This window comes from Bipolaris victoriae (genome assembly GCF_000527765.1).
Source record: "Bipolaris victoriae FI3 unplaced genomic scaffold scaffold_113, whole genome shotgun sequence".
Lineage (NCBI taxonomy): Eukaryota > Fungi > Ascomycota > Dothideomycetes > Pleosporales > Pleosporaceae > Bipolaris > Bipolaris victoriae.
The window spans coordinates 1-14,325 of NW_014575279.1; the positions used below are offsets into that span (position 1 = coordinate 1).

At 49.4% G+C, this 14,325-nt stretch overlaps 5 protein-coding genes across 5 annotated transcripts; 2 read left to right on the plus strand and 3 right to left on the minus strand.

The window, feature by feature from the left end:
• Positions 1-274: 274 nt before the first annotated feature.
• Positions 275-1,450, minus strand: COCVIDRAFT_110710 (hypothetical protein; the record flags this gene model as incomplete). The annotated part of the gene is made up of 3 exons (XM_014696781.1): positions 275-513; positions 586-1,248; positions 1,312-1,450. 3 exons carry the CDS (start codon positions 1,448-1,450, stop codon positions 275-277), a joined length of 1,041 nt encoding a protein of 346 aa, XP_014552267.1.
• A 2,294-nt stretch (positions 1,451-3,744) lies between these two features.
• Positions 3,745-6,923, minus strand: COCVIDRAFT_41517 (hypothetical protein; the record flags this gene model as incomplete). The annotated part of the gene is made up of 10 exons (XM_014696782.1): positions 3,745-4,290; positions 4,335-4,424; positions 4,469-4,559; positions 4,609-4,758; positions 4,810-5,017; positions 5,063-5,102; positions 5,153-5,244; positions 5,372-5,548; positions 5,600-6,317; positions 6,366-6,923. 10 exons carry the CDS (start codon positions 6,921-6,923, stop codon positions 3,745-3,747), a joined length of 2,670 nt encoding a protein of 889 aa, XP_014552268.1.
• A 299-nt stretch (positions 6,924-7,222) lies between these two features.
• On the plus strand, positions 7,223-8,758 carry COCVIDRAFT_110680 (hypothetical protein; the record flags this gene model as incomplete). Its single annotated transcript, XM_014696783.1, has 1 exon — positions 7,223-8,758. The coding sequence occupies one exon, from the start codon at positions 7,223-7,225 to the stop codon at positions 8,756-8,758; it is 1,536 nt and encodes a 511-aa protein (XP_014552269.1).
• Positions 8,759-9,333: 575 nt separating this feature from the next.
• COCVIDRAFT_30302 (hypothetical protein) lies at positions 9,334-13,171 on the plus strand (the record flags this gene model as incomplete). Its single annotated transcript, XM_014696784.1, has 3 exons — positions 9,334-10,392; positions 10,440-10,806; positions 10,854-13,171. 3 exons carry the CDS (start codon positions 9,334-9,336, stop codon positions 13,169-13,171), a joined length of 3,744 nt encoding a protein of 1,247 aa, XP_014552270.1.
• Positions 13,172-13,270: 99 nt separating this feature from the next.
• Positions 13,271-14,173, minus strand: COCVIDRAFT_19601 (hypothetical protein; the record flags this gene model as incomplete). Its single annotated transcript, XM_014696777.1, has 1 exon — positions 13,271-14,173. The coding sequence occupies one exon, from the start codon at positions 14,171-14,173 to the stop codon at positions 13,271-13,273; it is 903 nt and encodes a 300-aa protein (XP_014552263.1).
• Positions 14,174-14,325: the final 152 nt, after the last annotated feature.

Consider the following 14,325-nt stretch of genomic DNA (forward strand, 5'->3'; position numbering starts at 1 on the left):
CCCCCCCCCCAAAAAAAAAAAGAAAGAGTGCTCCGCCCAAGATACTGTGATTGTCTCTTCCATACAAGAAGGGAAAGCAGCGAGCATGTGCTTTTTTTTCCTTGCTTCGAGTAAACGCCATCAGCTTCACCTCTCTGGATTCTGCCTACGCGAATTTGAATAGAAAAGGGAAAGAAAAATGTGTTTTTAATGCCCATATATTCTATTTTTTGTTTCTATAATCCAGCTACAAAACTAGAAAAAAAAAAGGAAGGGAAATCGATGCGAAATTCGCTCAATCTCCCGTTCTCGAGTTCTCAATCTTTGTCACAATCAAGTCGGTTGCTCCGACCTCGGTCAGCTTATCCATGGCAATGGCAATGTCTTTGCGCAGCACCATGGCCTGAACTGCCACCCATCCATCTTCCTCGAGCGCATTTACCGTTGGGGCGCGACGGCCCGGGGTAATTGTGCGGGCGGCATCGAGTTTCGACCTGGGAACATTGTATGTACAAAGCACATATTTTTGCGCCGCTGTGACATCGTTAGATCTTCCTCTTTTTTTCGACTATATTCTTTGTCTTTGGGGAGGGAATCAAAGCTTACTAATAACACCCTTTATCCTAGCCGTGATGAGGTCCACGAGCTTAGGGTCTGAGGGGTGCTTCGACTTGATGAGGATGGCGCTCGAGGTAACAACTGTAGATATGGCTTTTAGACCCGCAGCACGCATCGTCTCGCCTGATTCTACGAGATCGACAATACCGTCTGCGACGCCCAATGCGCATGCTGCCTCGACACTGCCACCGACATACTTGATGACCGTCTTTAGCTTGGTGTCTCCATTGGTCTCGCCGTTCGTGGCGTTACCAGCCTGCTCCGCTTCCAATTTCCTAAAGTATTGCTCTGCGAGGTTGGTAAAGCTCGTAACGACGTTCTTTCCAATCAGGTCTTCTGGCTTGGTCAGGTCGCCTTTGGCAGGGACCTGGACTTGGAGACTGCACTTTCCGAAACCAAGGTCTAGCACTTCGTCGACGCCGGTCGTGGCGGTGGGTGGGGTGACGCATTCGTGCTCGGCGACTTGGTCGCGGCCGGTTATGCCAAGGTCTACACGGCCTTCACCAACGAAGGTGGGGATATCGGCGGCAGGAAGAAAGACGAGCGCAAGTGGGAGGTTCTTGACGAGCGCAATGTCGAGGCGCGAGTGGCGGTGGAATTGGATGTCTGAGCCGTGGAGGAGATCGAGACAGGCTTGGTGGAGGCGGCCCTCTACGAGGAGACGTCAGTATGTGCGCAATTGAGTGGAGTCTGATGAAACACAACAAAACGTACTCTTTGGCACAGCGAAGAGAAGGCGGTCATTCAAACTGTTTCCCAAAAGGTCAGTCATAAAAGGAAGACTTCGACTACCCTGTCGCGGCCTCTGCGCGACTTCATCCAGTGAACCATTGATGCCGACTAAGAAGCCCATGTTTGCGGCAAGCTAAACCAAGAGTAATTCTAAGATAGCAGCAACAGGGAAAGCAAAGGGAAAGAAGGGGGGAAACAAAAGTAGTAGGACCGACATACGAGTTAACGAGATCCATTCTTTTCCACTCTGAGTGTGCACAAGCACGCAATTGACCAGCAGGGATTCGTCGTAAGGGTAGTATGCAAATCCACGCGCAGTGTAATGCGTGATGCAAGCTATCGTGTTTAGGAACAAAAAAAATGGGGGACGCAGAAAGATGTGCTCTTGCTGGTAACAGTCTAGAGCACACCCAGGATTCCCGCGTCGACGGCGAAGTGTGATTGGCGGATCGCTCGTGGGATATAGGACAGGTTTAGGGTGTAAGATGCACACGTCTTGCGTGGTTTTTTTCTCTCTCCGTGTTTTGTGTACAGCAAGTGTCGGTTGATGCGCGAAAACATGCGCCGTCCGCGGCTTGTTCGTGGGGGAGGCTAGGCAATTTGCAAAGTGACTCAATGAGGGGTACAATAAGCTACACGTGTGGCCCGCTGGCTAGTCTCCGCTCGTCAAATGAGGTTGCGAATGTATGTATGTATAATACATATTTGTTAGATGTTTGATAAGTCCAGACGCGTCAATGACTGCAGTCCCCGCTGTCATGCCGACATGCGGCCTCGGAATGTTTTTTTCTGTCGCAGGATGACGTCCAACCATTGCCCCGCGTTGTGCTGCGGCTGGATGAGTGCGACAAAGGCGGTGTCGGCTGGCACGATTTTACTTTGGTATTGTCGACGTATCCTCTTCGCATGCACCACGGACATGCCATGAGTATGCAGAGTTACATATAACGCAGCGTGATATGTGTAGTTTGACGAGCATGCAGCCAATTGTTCTTAAGGTGTGAACAAGTTTTGAAATGGATATTTCAGACGATCTGTACGTGTACATTAATTGGATACAATGCTGCTAGTACAACCGTGAACATACTTTCTGTAACGACTTTATTTGTGACTTACTCGTGTTGCGTGAAATGAACTCAGCATAGCGCACGCGCAACAATCCACGAATTTGAGAATTGAAAAGCTGGCAACACGTCCTTGGCGTAAACTAAAACATGTCAGATCAACATGGTACAGCTGCATGTCTTATCGTACTCGAAATCATTGTACTTAGTGGCAGGNGGTGATGCGCAAGTACTCAATGATGGATTACGGGTACTCTACGAACAAATGGTTCACAAATCAACAAGAGTCATATGTATCAATGGCGCCTAGGTTTGAGTTTTAACTAGAGGAAAAAGAAGACGAACATCACCAACCCAGCTACTGAGTAGTTGACCCTACAAGATGGAAATAGAAGAAGGTCTAGCCCAGCACTGCCTTCACCGGACTCGTGTGTGCCTAGACAGGGGTTGAATGCACAACCACCGCTTGACGACGCGCTAGTGGAGTCTCCCGACGTGGCTAGGACCCACTATTGACAATTCACAAACGCGTTTTTGTTCGACCTAGGACGTTGGGTAACGGTGCGCCTTCTTGGGCCATATCAGTTTTGGTCTATATTTACAAATACATTTTGCTCTCTTCCATCAAGCATTCTTGGTCCAACGGTAGGATAATTGCCTTCCAAGCAATTGGCCCGGGTTCGACTCCCGGAGGATGCATAACATCCTTCTCTCGATTGCAACGTTATGACTTTTTTTGTTTTGCTGCGGATTGGTTGAGGGAAAATCCGACTGACTAGCCCGCTCTCTTTTTGCGCTGCTGTATATCACGCCTTAGGTTATCTCTCACTCTAGGAAACCCCCCCAACACAAAAAAAGCTTGGTGAGTAGCTGTGATCTGTTGATCATTCAGCAAGTCACCTTGTCAGAGACGTTTTTGTTAACGACTGAGTGGTTGTGGTTCTACGAAAATCTTGGATGGATGCATAATTACGAAGGCGAATAAGAATATTTGAATAATAAGCTGATAGTAACAGCTGGAATATCGGAATGAAACTACATGCGTGTTTGCATACTCTACCCAGAGTGCACTTAACAGCAAGCTTGAGGACAGGGGATTGAGAAGGCTGGAATCATAGATCTGCTTGATCGGATCTTGTTCATTATTGAAAGCGTATTCATGTACTTTCGACATATGTGCATCCACCTGTTCAAGAACTCCCGCTCCCTTGGCTGAAATGTGACATATTTATACGCTGCGAATCATCCCGAAACGCTATTCAGTCCATGCTGATAGCACGACAGTGAAACTTAAGCCACGAACTTGCTCGTCTATCGCGGCCTTGAAACCCCAATAGCAGAAACTATTTCGCTAGCGTTCATTCTCTGAAACTGCACGTACAGTCGATGCCTCAGACATTGCTCGAACTGTAGACTCGGAGTCTGTCGACGTAACATGCGAATCGATCGATATGACCGACGGCTGCCTAGCATACGTGCTCGGTCGCTCCTCATCATATGCATCTCCATCACTCATATTCTCATTCATATCCTCATTGCTCTCATCGTGTAAGCTTGCGGCTTTGGCCTCCAGAGCTGTCATACGGTTCACAAACTCTTTTTGTAATTCACTGAGCCATGCAGAGAGGACCTCTCCTTCCAGTACGCCATTATACGCCTGAACCAGATGCTCTTTGAGATTGAGAATAAGCTTTCGACGCTTTTCTTTAAGTACTGTTTCCGACGCTTTCTTGTTTCGAATAGCATGAAGCTCAATTTTGCGCGCGACGTTTGTAGCATGCTCCACAATACCTGGAGGTAGTGGGACGACGCGAGCAAGCGCCAGACCGTAGTGTACTTCTTTGGCGACGCCCTGGGTTGCTTTGTAGAGCATAGTCATGCTGTGCTCGTCTTGAATCTGCAATGGTGAGCTGATGTTTCGATCAGGGCGTAAATACTTACATCAACCGCTAGGTGTAGATTCAAAACTCCAGCACGTTCACTCATGATAGTAGCGAGATCTTTGAAATGAGTCGCAAACCATACGAGAGCCTAAAAATGTTAATAGTGACAAGTGGTCATGTTTAAACGCCTACTTTGCTAGATAGAAGAGCTTCCGCAATAGCCAAGGCAATGGCTAGACCATCTCTCGTGCTTGTGCCACGACCTAGCTCATCAACTATGATTCTAAAATGGGATCAGCAACGCTGTAGCGTGATCATGGCTTATTTCGTACAAGCTGCGTTGGTCGACATTGCGCATGATGAAAGCAATCTCTCTCATCTCAGCCGCGAATGTCGAAACATTGTTTTCAATGATGTCGTCGGTTCCGACCCTGGCAAATAGCTGATGAAGTATTGGAAAGGATGCATAGTTCGCAGGAACACTGCATATAGTAAATGGCTGCAATGAGCGAATTGAAATGGTTATCACTTACTAGCAACCGATCTGAGCCATGATGGTCATGAGAGCCAGGGACCGAATGTAGGTACTTTTGCCACTCATGTTGCATCCGGTGATGATCTGAAATCGAGTCTGCTGTGTAGCATAGGCATCATTTGGAATGAACTTGGTTTGCATAATCTTTTCTTTGATAGGATGACGCCCAGACTCAATAGCGAATGTGTCAGTGAGCTGTGGTTGTGCTGAAAATCTATCAGTTTATACATCAAAGTAGGCTTGTCACCTACTGTAGTTATTCACTGTGACAAGGTGCGCAAATGCTCCAACCTATAATTAATAAGCTCCCTTATTGCGGTAAACCAGCGACTGAGACTTGCCATATCCAGCATTGCTACAGCTTCACAAACCTTGAACAATATCGACATGTGGCTGCGTACTTGTTCGGTGAGATCTCCGACGGCTTCGTCGCCTGCACGATTTTAGTAGAGACATAGATGCATAGACAGATGACTGTAGTCACTCATGAGAATCACTTCCTGGTGTGACACGTTGATCTTCCAATCGTTAGCATGCGCGAGTTTGGTATCCGTAACTGCCTGCCTTCTGGTTGTGCTTCATCAACTCCACAGTTTGGCACTCAATATGATTGTGGCGACGAATTATGTTCGTGAAAACCGGTGGTAATGCCTTGCCTTCAAGCTCTGATAAGGCAATCTTTATGTAAAACTGACGGGCAGTTTCATACTTCAAATCTAGTTTGATATCGTATTCCTCTGCTTGAGATTAGCAAACAAATCTACGTCTTCGAAAATGCATTGGCATACGACTGAGTTCGGTCGAGTGTTGAAATGCATCTTCAGTGGCCTCCTTATAAGTAGTACGTGCAACATCGAGGAGCCCGTTGACACCGGACTTCACAGCATATGTTCGTTGGTTTCTGAGTTCGAGGGGTTGCCTCGCGTAAGTAGTGTCTTCGTTGATGACAAGATCAATCAATCCCTGCACAACGGCCACATTCTCTGGCGCACAGAGTTCGCGGATGTTGTTGAGCATAACAGAGGCTGTCCCCGTGAGGGCTTCGTAGACAGGGTTCACAGAGTTGACAAATTGCTTGAGCATAATGATTTGGTTGATAGCTTGCTCTGTGGTGTGAAGAGTAATCTTCTTTGGCGTAATGATCAACGCTGTCAGTATCCGGTCGGCATCAAGAAAGTTTTTCAACGCTGCGCGGACAGCAAAAAACAACTCCTCTTTCTTGGTCATGTCATCCACAGCAGCGTATCGCATACTCAGCACCTCAGGGTCAGTGAGTGGCTGAAGGATGTTGCTCCGAAGCAGGCGTGCACCCATTGGTGTCAATGTCTCATTGATCAAACCGAATAAACAGCTTCTGGATTTGGGGTCACGAAGATTCTGGACAAGTTCAAGCGAATGTATAGTTGACACATCAATCATCATAGATCCCTCAGAAGGCTCGTACCGCATTCTGAGTGAGTGCAAGGCGAATACCATACTTAAACCAAGGTCAATGTACTTGAGCGCCTACACGCTTGGTTATTCACGTAGTTAAAAGTACACCGAAGAACTTACGGCCGCAATGCAGCATACAGCATAATAGTTACCTGCGACGGAAATCTGGATAGCTTCGACATCTTCCTTGAACGCTAGAGTTTGAATATACTCGTATCCAGTCGATTCGGCCCAATAGCGCCGATCGAGTAATGTTAGCTTACTGCCAATATCCTCAAGGTTTTCCTCGATGATAGAGAAGAGCTTCGACTTTGGACTTGCCGCAGTCGACACAATCAAGATCTCTGAAGGGCCATATACTCTCAGCTTGTGAACTGTTCGAACAAAGGTCTGGCTGTCGCAGATCTGACAGAGCACTGCCTCTGCTGTGTCAAGGTTCACAAAGGCCAAGCCGACCGTAGGTGAGATGCCACGAGATTCGGCAACGGCACAGACAACATGCTGGTTTTCGACCCTAGCAATAGTGGAAGCACCAGTCCTCGGCCTCGCAGTAGAGGGCCTGCCAGTATTCCTGCGAGTTCCTGGGCGTGACGCCGTAGTGGTATCGTAGCCAGCATAGCCATACGACGTGGATGCAGAGGTACTCTGAGAAGTTTGCGGCTTGGATCGCTGGATCATGGTGGTAAGTGTTGTGTAGTCAGCATTTAAGCATTGGTATGTGCAGATTGCTTGATTCACTGGACTTGAGTTGTAATGAATTGATGTGAATGGAGTAATGGTATTGGAGACGCGTCGAGAAGTGGGGGGAATACTTAGCGCGTATTTTTGGTACCAACACCTACTAGCGCAGTCGTTATCGATAGCACCAGAAATTATTTTCGAGCACTCTTCAACCAGTGGGGCTTCTTCAAGTACATACAATTCGGGCAGATTGTGTTTATTACCTCTCCAATCACACCTGGAAAACCGCACAAGCTATGGCGACCCTATATCCACCTCCATCGAAGCGTCAGAAGCGAGCGCAAGCCGAAGTCGCGCGACAACAACAAGACATTGACACCTCCATACCCGATGGCACAGTGCGAGTGCGCTTCGTGGACCAGGCCACAGGCGAAAGCGGCAATCTCCCCGTTCTTACCGTCCCATTGTCGCAGGCGTCGACCAAGAATCTGGAGCTGCTTTTGAACAATCTAAAAGACCAGGCAGACGACCAAATACCGTATCGGTTCTTTCCCGACGGTACGACTGAAGCGCTTGCAGACAAGGATGATCTATACAACGCGCTAGTTAAGCCGGGAAAGGCATCAGCGGAAGCCGAGATAGTGCTCCAATATGCGCCACAAGCTGTTTTCCGTGTCAAAGCGGTCTCGCGGTGCTCAGCAGCTGTGTCAGGACATGGCGACAACATCTTGTCCATAAACTTCTCGCCAGTCAACTCCAGCAGGATGGCGAGTGGAAGTGGAGACAAGACCGTCAGGGTATGGGATTGCGACACAGGCACACCAGTACATACGATGAAAGGACACTCGGGGTGGGTTCTGGCTGTCAGCTACTCACCCGATGGCTCCCTGCTGGCGTCCGGTGGGTACGACAGAGAGGTGAGGATATGGGACCCAAACACGGGAAAGCAGATTGGAGGCCCGCTCAAGGGCCATACTGGCTTCATCACATCCCTCTCCTGGGAACCGTATCACTTGCAAGAGCCTGGCCGACCGCGAGTAGCATCGTCATCCAAGGACGGTACCGTAAGAGTGTGGGACGCAATAGGCAACAGAATTGATTTCGCACTGTCAGGTCACAAGGGTAACGTGACTTGCGTAAAATGGGGTGGTACTGGACGGATGTATACTGCCTCTCACGACAAGACCATCAAGGTATGGGACGCAGCAAAAGGCACATTGATCAACACGCTACAAGGCCACGCGCATTGGGTCAATCATCTTGCCCTCTCCACAGACTTTGTCTTGAGAACCTCGTATCACGATCATACGCGCAAGGTGCCAGCCACACAAGAAGAGAAGCTTGCCAAAGCGAAAGCACGATTCGAGAAAGCCGCCACAATCAACGGTGAAGTGATAGAGCGCTTGGCAACTGCATCTGAAGACTGCACAATCATACTATGGACGCCTTTGACAAGCACGAAACCAGTGAATAGGATGACCGGTCATCAGAAGCAGATCAACCAAGTAACTTTCTCGCCCGATGGTTCCATATTGGCATCGGGAGCTTGGGACAATCATGTCAAGTTGTGGTCAGCTCGAGATGGAAAATTCATCGACACCCTCAGGGGACATGTCGGTCCTGTATATATGACGTGCTTCTCTGCTGATAGCCGGCTACTGGCGAGCTGCAGCAAAGATACGACATTGAAGGTGTGGGACATGAGAACCAGGAAGCTGAAGGAAGATTTGCCAGGACACAAAGACCAGGTGTTTGCGCTGGACTGGAGCCCGGACGGAGAGAGAGTCGGGAGTGGTGGTGCAGACAAGCAAGTGCGGATTTGGAGCAACTGATGAGAGACTACTCACAGCGTGACGATAGTTTGCAATTGATACCCCTGGTGCGAATGTGATCATGCTATCCCATGCCTAATATGCTCGGTGCCGTTATACATATATAGCATATGTCGCTAAAACAGGGCATACCCGACAACTAGCTGGTAGAGTCGAAGGGCAGAGTGGGGCCGATCGGCAGAAGCTTGGCAGTCCCCGCAACAGGAGTGGCTTTACGTGGCGTGACAGATTGTGGCGACGTCATCGCTCTGCCACTCGCAAAAGCACGAACGGCTCTTCGGCGCTGCAGTCATGGGTAGTGTGGCGCTGGCGCACAAAGTGGAGCTACATGGGCGTGGTGTGGCCAATGTCATGGAAACTCAGGCGCGTACCTACGTCAACTGTGAAGAAAAGGGAAACTCTACCCTGTCGTGCACACGAATGCTGAGCTACTATTGTGGGTTTCAGGACATCAACACGTTCCTTGTTTCCTGGCAGTCAGATATACAGATGTGTTCGTGATAAATCCCTCTCATCTTTGCTCCCATCGCTTGAGCATACCGCCAACAGCACATATTATTGCCAAACGTCTCAACATGTCCGGCGTGGACGACGTAGATGCTCAACATAGGGACTACCGACGGCCACACAACGCACATAACCCAATTCCGACAGTCCAGAAGTATCGTGAGGAGAAGCAGAGAAGGCAACAAGCGTACGGGAACCCAGATGGTGAGAGCAATGAGCCGAGCAAACGCGATCGGTTCGGCGACGCTGTAGATGTCTTCAGGTTCGGAAGAGATGTGGAGCAGGCCAATGATGGAAACGGGCCGTACCCAGCTACAAACAAGAATCTCCCGCAAGACGATGAAATTGCCGAAGATCATGCTGGCAAGACAGTACCTAGCAACGGCCACAGAGATGCACCCCAGGATATGGATGACGAGCAAGAGGTGGAAGACACGACAGAAGGCGGGTTGAAATCAGCAGATCCTAGAAAAGCCCGCAAACAGATGAAGCATTTCAAAGCCGATGGTACAGAGCGCTTAGTCACCGACCCGATTACCCATCTGCCCATCAAAGTTCACGATTTTACCGATCGAGAGCTCAAGAGCACTGCAAAGAACCCATCACCGCCCGGCTCAGATCCTCGGACAGCGACCGGCACTAATGCTATTAACAAAAGTGACGAGCAATTGCAAGCCGAAAGCTATGAATCGCAAGAAGCCCATGCAGGCATGGAGGTCTTGTTTCCCCCTCCGTCCTTTGATCGGACGCGAGATGAGATTTCTACAGTCCACATGCATGCTGTGACTATTGGCGTGGGTGCTGCCGCTGTCAGTTTAATGTTGGTTAATGCCTTGTTCTGGCCAACGCGTCATTCCACAGGTTGGACAAGGCAGCTGCTCAAGCTCGTTGAGCTCAGTACAATGGCAACAGTGTCTGGAGCCATTATCCTATTCATGCGCCAATGGTCAGAGAACAAGATTAAGAATGTATGGGACGTGGAAGTTTGGAGAGCAGAGCGGGAACGCGGTCAAGAATTGGCCAAAACCCAGACAGCCGAAAGCACTCAATGGCTGAACTCACTCTTTGCATCAGTATGGCCATTAATTAATCCCGATCTATTCACGAGCATCTCCGATACGCTTGAGGTGAGTACCAAAATACACATGGCGATTTCTCAAACTAACAGTCGCAGGATGTAATGCAAGCTTCTCTTCCTAGTATGGTTCGTATGGTCGCAGTCGAAGATATTGGTCAGGGTAGCGAGGCTCTTCGTATTCTCGGTGTTCGCTGGCTACCAACGGGAGCAGCAGCTCGATCAGTGGGCGCTGATGGAAATCTTAAATCTTCAGATGAAGAGAAGGACGACCGTACTGTGCCAGACGATGGAGAAGGCGAAAATGGAACGACAGGCCACGATACCATGGAGGCTGAAGATGGCGACTTTGTCAACTTGGAAATCGCATTCACGTACAGACCCTCGACAGGACAAGGTGTCAAGACACGCGCAAAGCACGCACATTTGCTGCTGGCTTTCTACCTTCCGGGAAACGTCAAGCTACGTAAGTTGAGTCATTACGCACTTTTGTAATTCACTAACATGGTAAAGCTGTCTGGGTTGACCTTGCGGGTATGGTTGGCGTTATGCGCTTTCGTCTACAGCTATGCCCAGATCCTCCATTCTTTTCTATTTGCACCATGGCCTTCATGGGCCAGCCGAAAGTGACTCTGTCTTGCGTCCCGCTCATCAAAAAGGGACCTAATCTTATGGACGTCCCTCTAATCTCGAAATTCGTTCAGTCATCCATGGACGCCGCCCTAGCCGAATATGTCGCGCCTAAGTCTTTGACACTGGATCTCAAAGACATGATGATGGGAGACGACTTCAAGAAAGATACGGTCGCACAGGGCGTGATCATGGTGCACGTCAAACATGCTTTCGACTTCAAGGAGGGAGACACAAAGATTGGTCCCTGGGGTGGTTCCGCGGATCCTTATGTCAGTGTCGGCTGGGCCAAATTTGGCAAGCCGCTCTGGTCCACACGTGTCTTGAAATCGAACATGGAGCCCCATTGGGATGAGTGGTGCTTTGTTTGTGTCACTCGGGACGAGCTGAATGTTGACGAAAAACTGAGACTTCAACTATGGGACTCCGATCGCATGACCGCCGACGACGACCTCGGACGCATTGAGCTGAATCTCAAAGACATAATGAAGAGTAATAAGACCAATGGCAGAATGCACGATCGCGAAGACGGCTTCCATGCTCTAAAGGCTGGGCAAGGTATGCCTGGAAAACTGAGCTGGAGTGTCGGCTACTTTTCGAAAACTAGAATTACCGACGACCAGCTGACTATGCAAGAAGAGGACCCGGACGTGAACTCTATACAACAGTTGAAAGAAAAGGTATATAAGGAAGCGGAGGGCAAGCTTCGGGAGGCAAGCGAGGATCACCGAAATGAGGTGGAACAGCAGAAGGCTGAAGATTTCAAAAGCCGCCAAGATGAACTCATCATTGCCTCCCCACCTTCTGAAGACTATCCGTCCGGTATCCTTAGCATCCAGATCCACCAGATTACCGGATTGGAGCTGGAAACTTTGAACAAGCACAAAGTTTCGGCGGAGGCTACTGACGAGGAAGAAGAGGGTGATGACCTCCCTTCGGCATATTGCAACATCATCCTCAACCACAAGAAAGTCTTCAAAACCCGGACCAAGCCAAAGAACTCGAAGCCCTTTTTCAACGCTGGATGCGAACGCTTCATTCGAGATGTGCGTAATACTGAAGTGCATATTGCCGTCCGCGATGCTCGCGTCCATGAAGATGATGCTTTGCTAGGCATTGTCTATCTCCCATTGGAGAGAGTGTTCAAAGAGCGCAGTCAGATTAACTCAATCTTCCCGCTTTCTGGGGGAAATGGCTATGGGCGCATGCGCGTCTCTATGGTTTTCCGAAGTGTGCAAGTCCAACTTCCCCGGGAACTACGTGGCTGGGATTATGGAACTGTGGATATCAAACCCTATGTCAAGGGTGTCGATGTTCCTAGCGACATAAGTCCTCTCAGGCTCAAGGTTCGCACTCCACTGGACCGTGGAAAGTTGCATTCACGCGGGCGTAAAGGTAACGTCCACTCAGAAGATGGCCACCCTGTTTGGACTACAAGGAAAAGCCGGCCGATTCGCTTGCCCGTACGCGCACGCTACTGTGCACCATTGATTTTCGAGTTCAGACAGGATGCCACGTTGAGAGATCGCACACATGCGTTTTGCATCTTCTGGCTCAAGGACATTCCAGACAACGAGGAGCAAACGAAACGTCTTACTATCTGGAAAGGCGATTTGAAACGCGCAGAAGGCAACGTACTCGACTCGTATGGTGAAAAGGTAGGCGAGATCGAGGTCACACTGACAATGTGGTCTGGTCTATCTGGATATCATGAGAAGCTGGCAAAGGGTGACAAGCATCTTACCAACGTTATGGAAGTGTTGGACACTTGTAATGACCAAGAATGGACCAACTGGGAGGAATCGGACGGCTCGGAGAAACCTGGTATCAACGACAACAAGGATACTGAAGAAGACAGCTCCGACAGCTCCGACAGCTCCGACTCATCTGATGACGAAGATGATGGACACGAGGAAGACACCAAAGATGACAGTGGTAACATGACGCCCGATTTTCTTAAAAAGCACAGGAAAACCGATTCAAAGATGAGTGAAGACCGCGGCAGGGGCCCAATTACACAATTGAAGGAGTATAAAGCATCTCACAAGACGTTGCATCGCAAGAACAGAGGAATCATGCAATGGAAGGGGCCGCGGACGCTTGCCTGGATGAAGCACGTGGGCGATAGGGGAAAGAGGAAGGTGGAACACATCTTCCACCATCACGAAAGAAACGGAGACGAGATTGAGACAGAGGTCTAAACCATTTCATTAGCATAGCGGTGTGCGTTTGGCGTTATCTTCCCGGTTGGGAAATGTAACATTAATGTAGTTTGATTTCGGTTCAGTTACAATGAATAATTACTGAAAGCTATTCTCCGCCCACTCAAGTACTTCTGTGAAGTCCCTGACCCAGAAAACACCACTCCCTTTATGCTGCCCCCACTCTCTCAACTTTGGACATGGTACTCCCAGTCTCGTGAGCGCATCAGCAAGCGTCTTCTGCGAGCTTCCCATGGGACCATCGCGGATGCAGATACCGAGGTCTGCACCTAGCAGACACTCGATATCCGTCCAACTATCACCAATGTACACCTTGAGCCCGTTTACCTCCTTAATCTGTTCAAAAATTTGCAGTTTGTCACCACTGGATACAATGGGGTCCGGTTCTCCCGAAGCTGCAGCAACGATGCGACCAGACGAGGGCACCCCGGCGGATATACCGTCGAGCTCGTTGGACAGGATAGCGTTCGATGCTACGCTGATGTTGGATGTGGCAAGGCTGGAATGAATGAAATGGCAAGACCAGTTCACACTCAGAATGGCAAAAGCGTCACCCTCACGTGACTGGATGTGCTTGAAGAATGAAGGGAAACCAGTGCGAAGTTGCACCTGGCCTGATTCTACGACCCGACTGGCTCCTAATTCGATGCCTCGACGGGTGAGATTAGTGAATATATCGGATGAATGTACGCGGTCAAGACTGCGTTGCTCTACTTCTTTGAGTTTGGCTAGGAGCTGTTTTTCCTCGACTATTGTTGTTGGGAGAGCGCCGGTTGGAACGAGCTTTTTCATTGTGGCGGTGTAGTCTTCCATGTATGCCTGTGAGACGGATTTCCAGTGGTCCACGGTGGGGAAGTCGGGTTTTTCTGCTGCAGATATACTGACGAGGGCGTCCAGAGTGTCTTTTTTGGTGATTGTGCCGTCCCAGTCGAGGATCCAATGTATGGGCTGGTCTTTTTTGAAGAGGGGTTTTGTGGACATGGCGGCTGCTTTTGGAAGGCGTAACAACTTGTGAGGGCTATGTAGATAGTAATGGGGAGTATTTGGAGAGCATAGTTGGCGAGCCGCTGTGTAAAAAGTCATGTGACAGTACACTCTGAAACTCGCTCGCAATGCTGCCGGGATTGACGTTC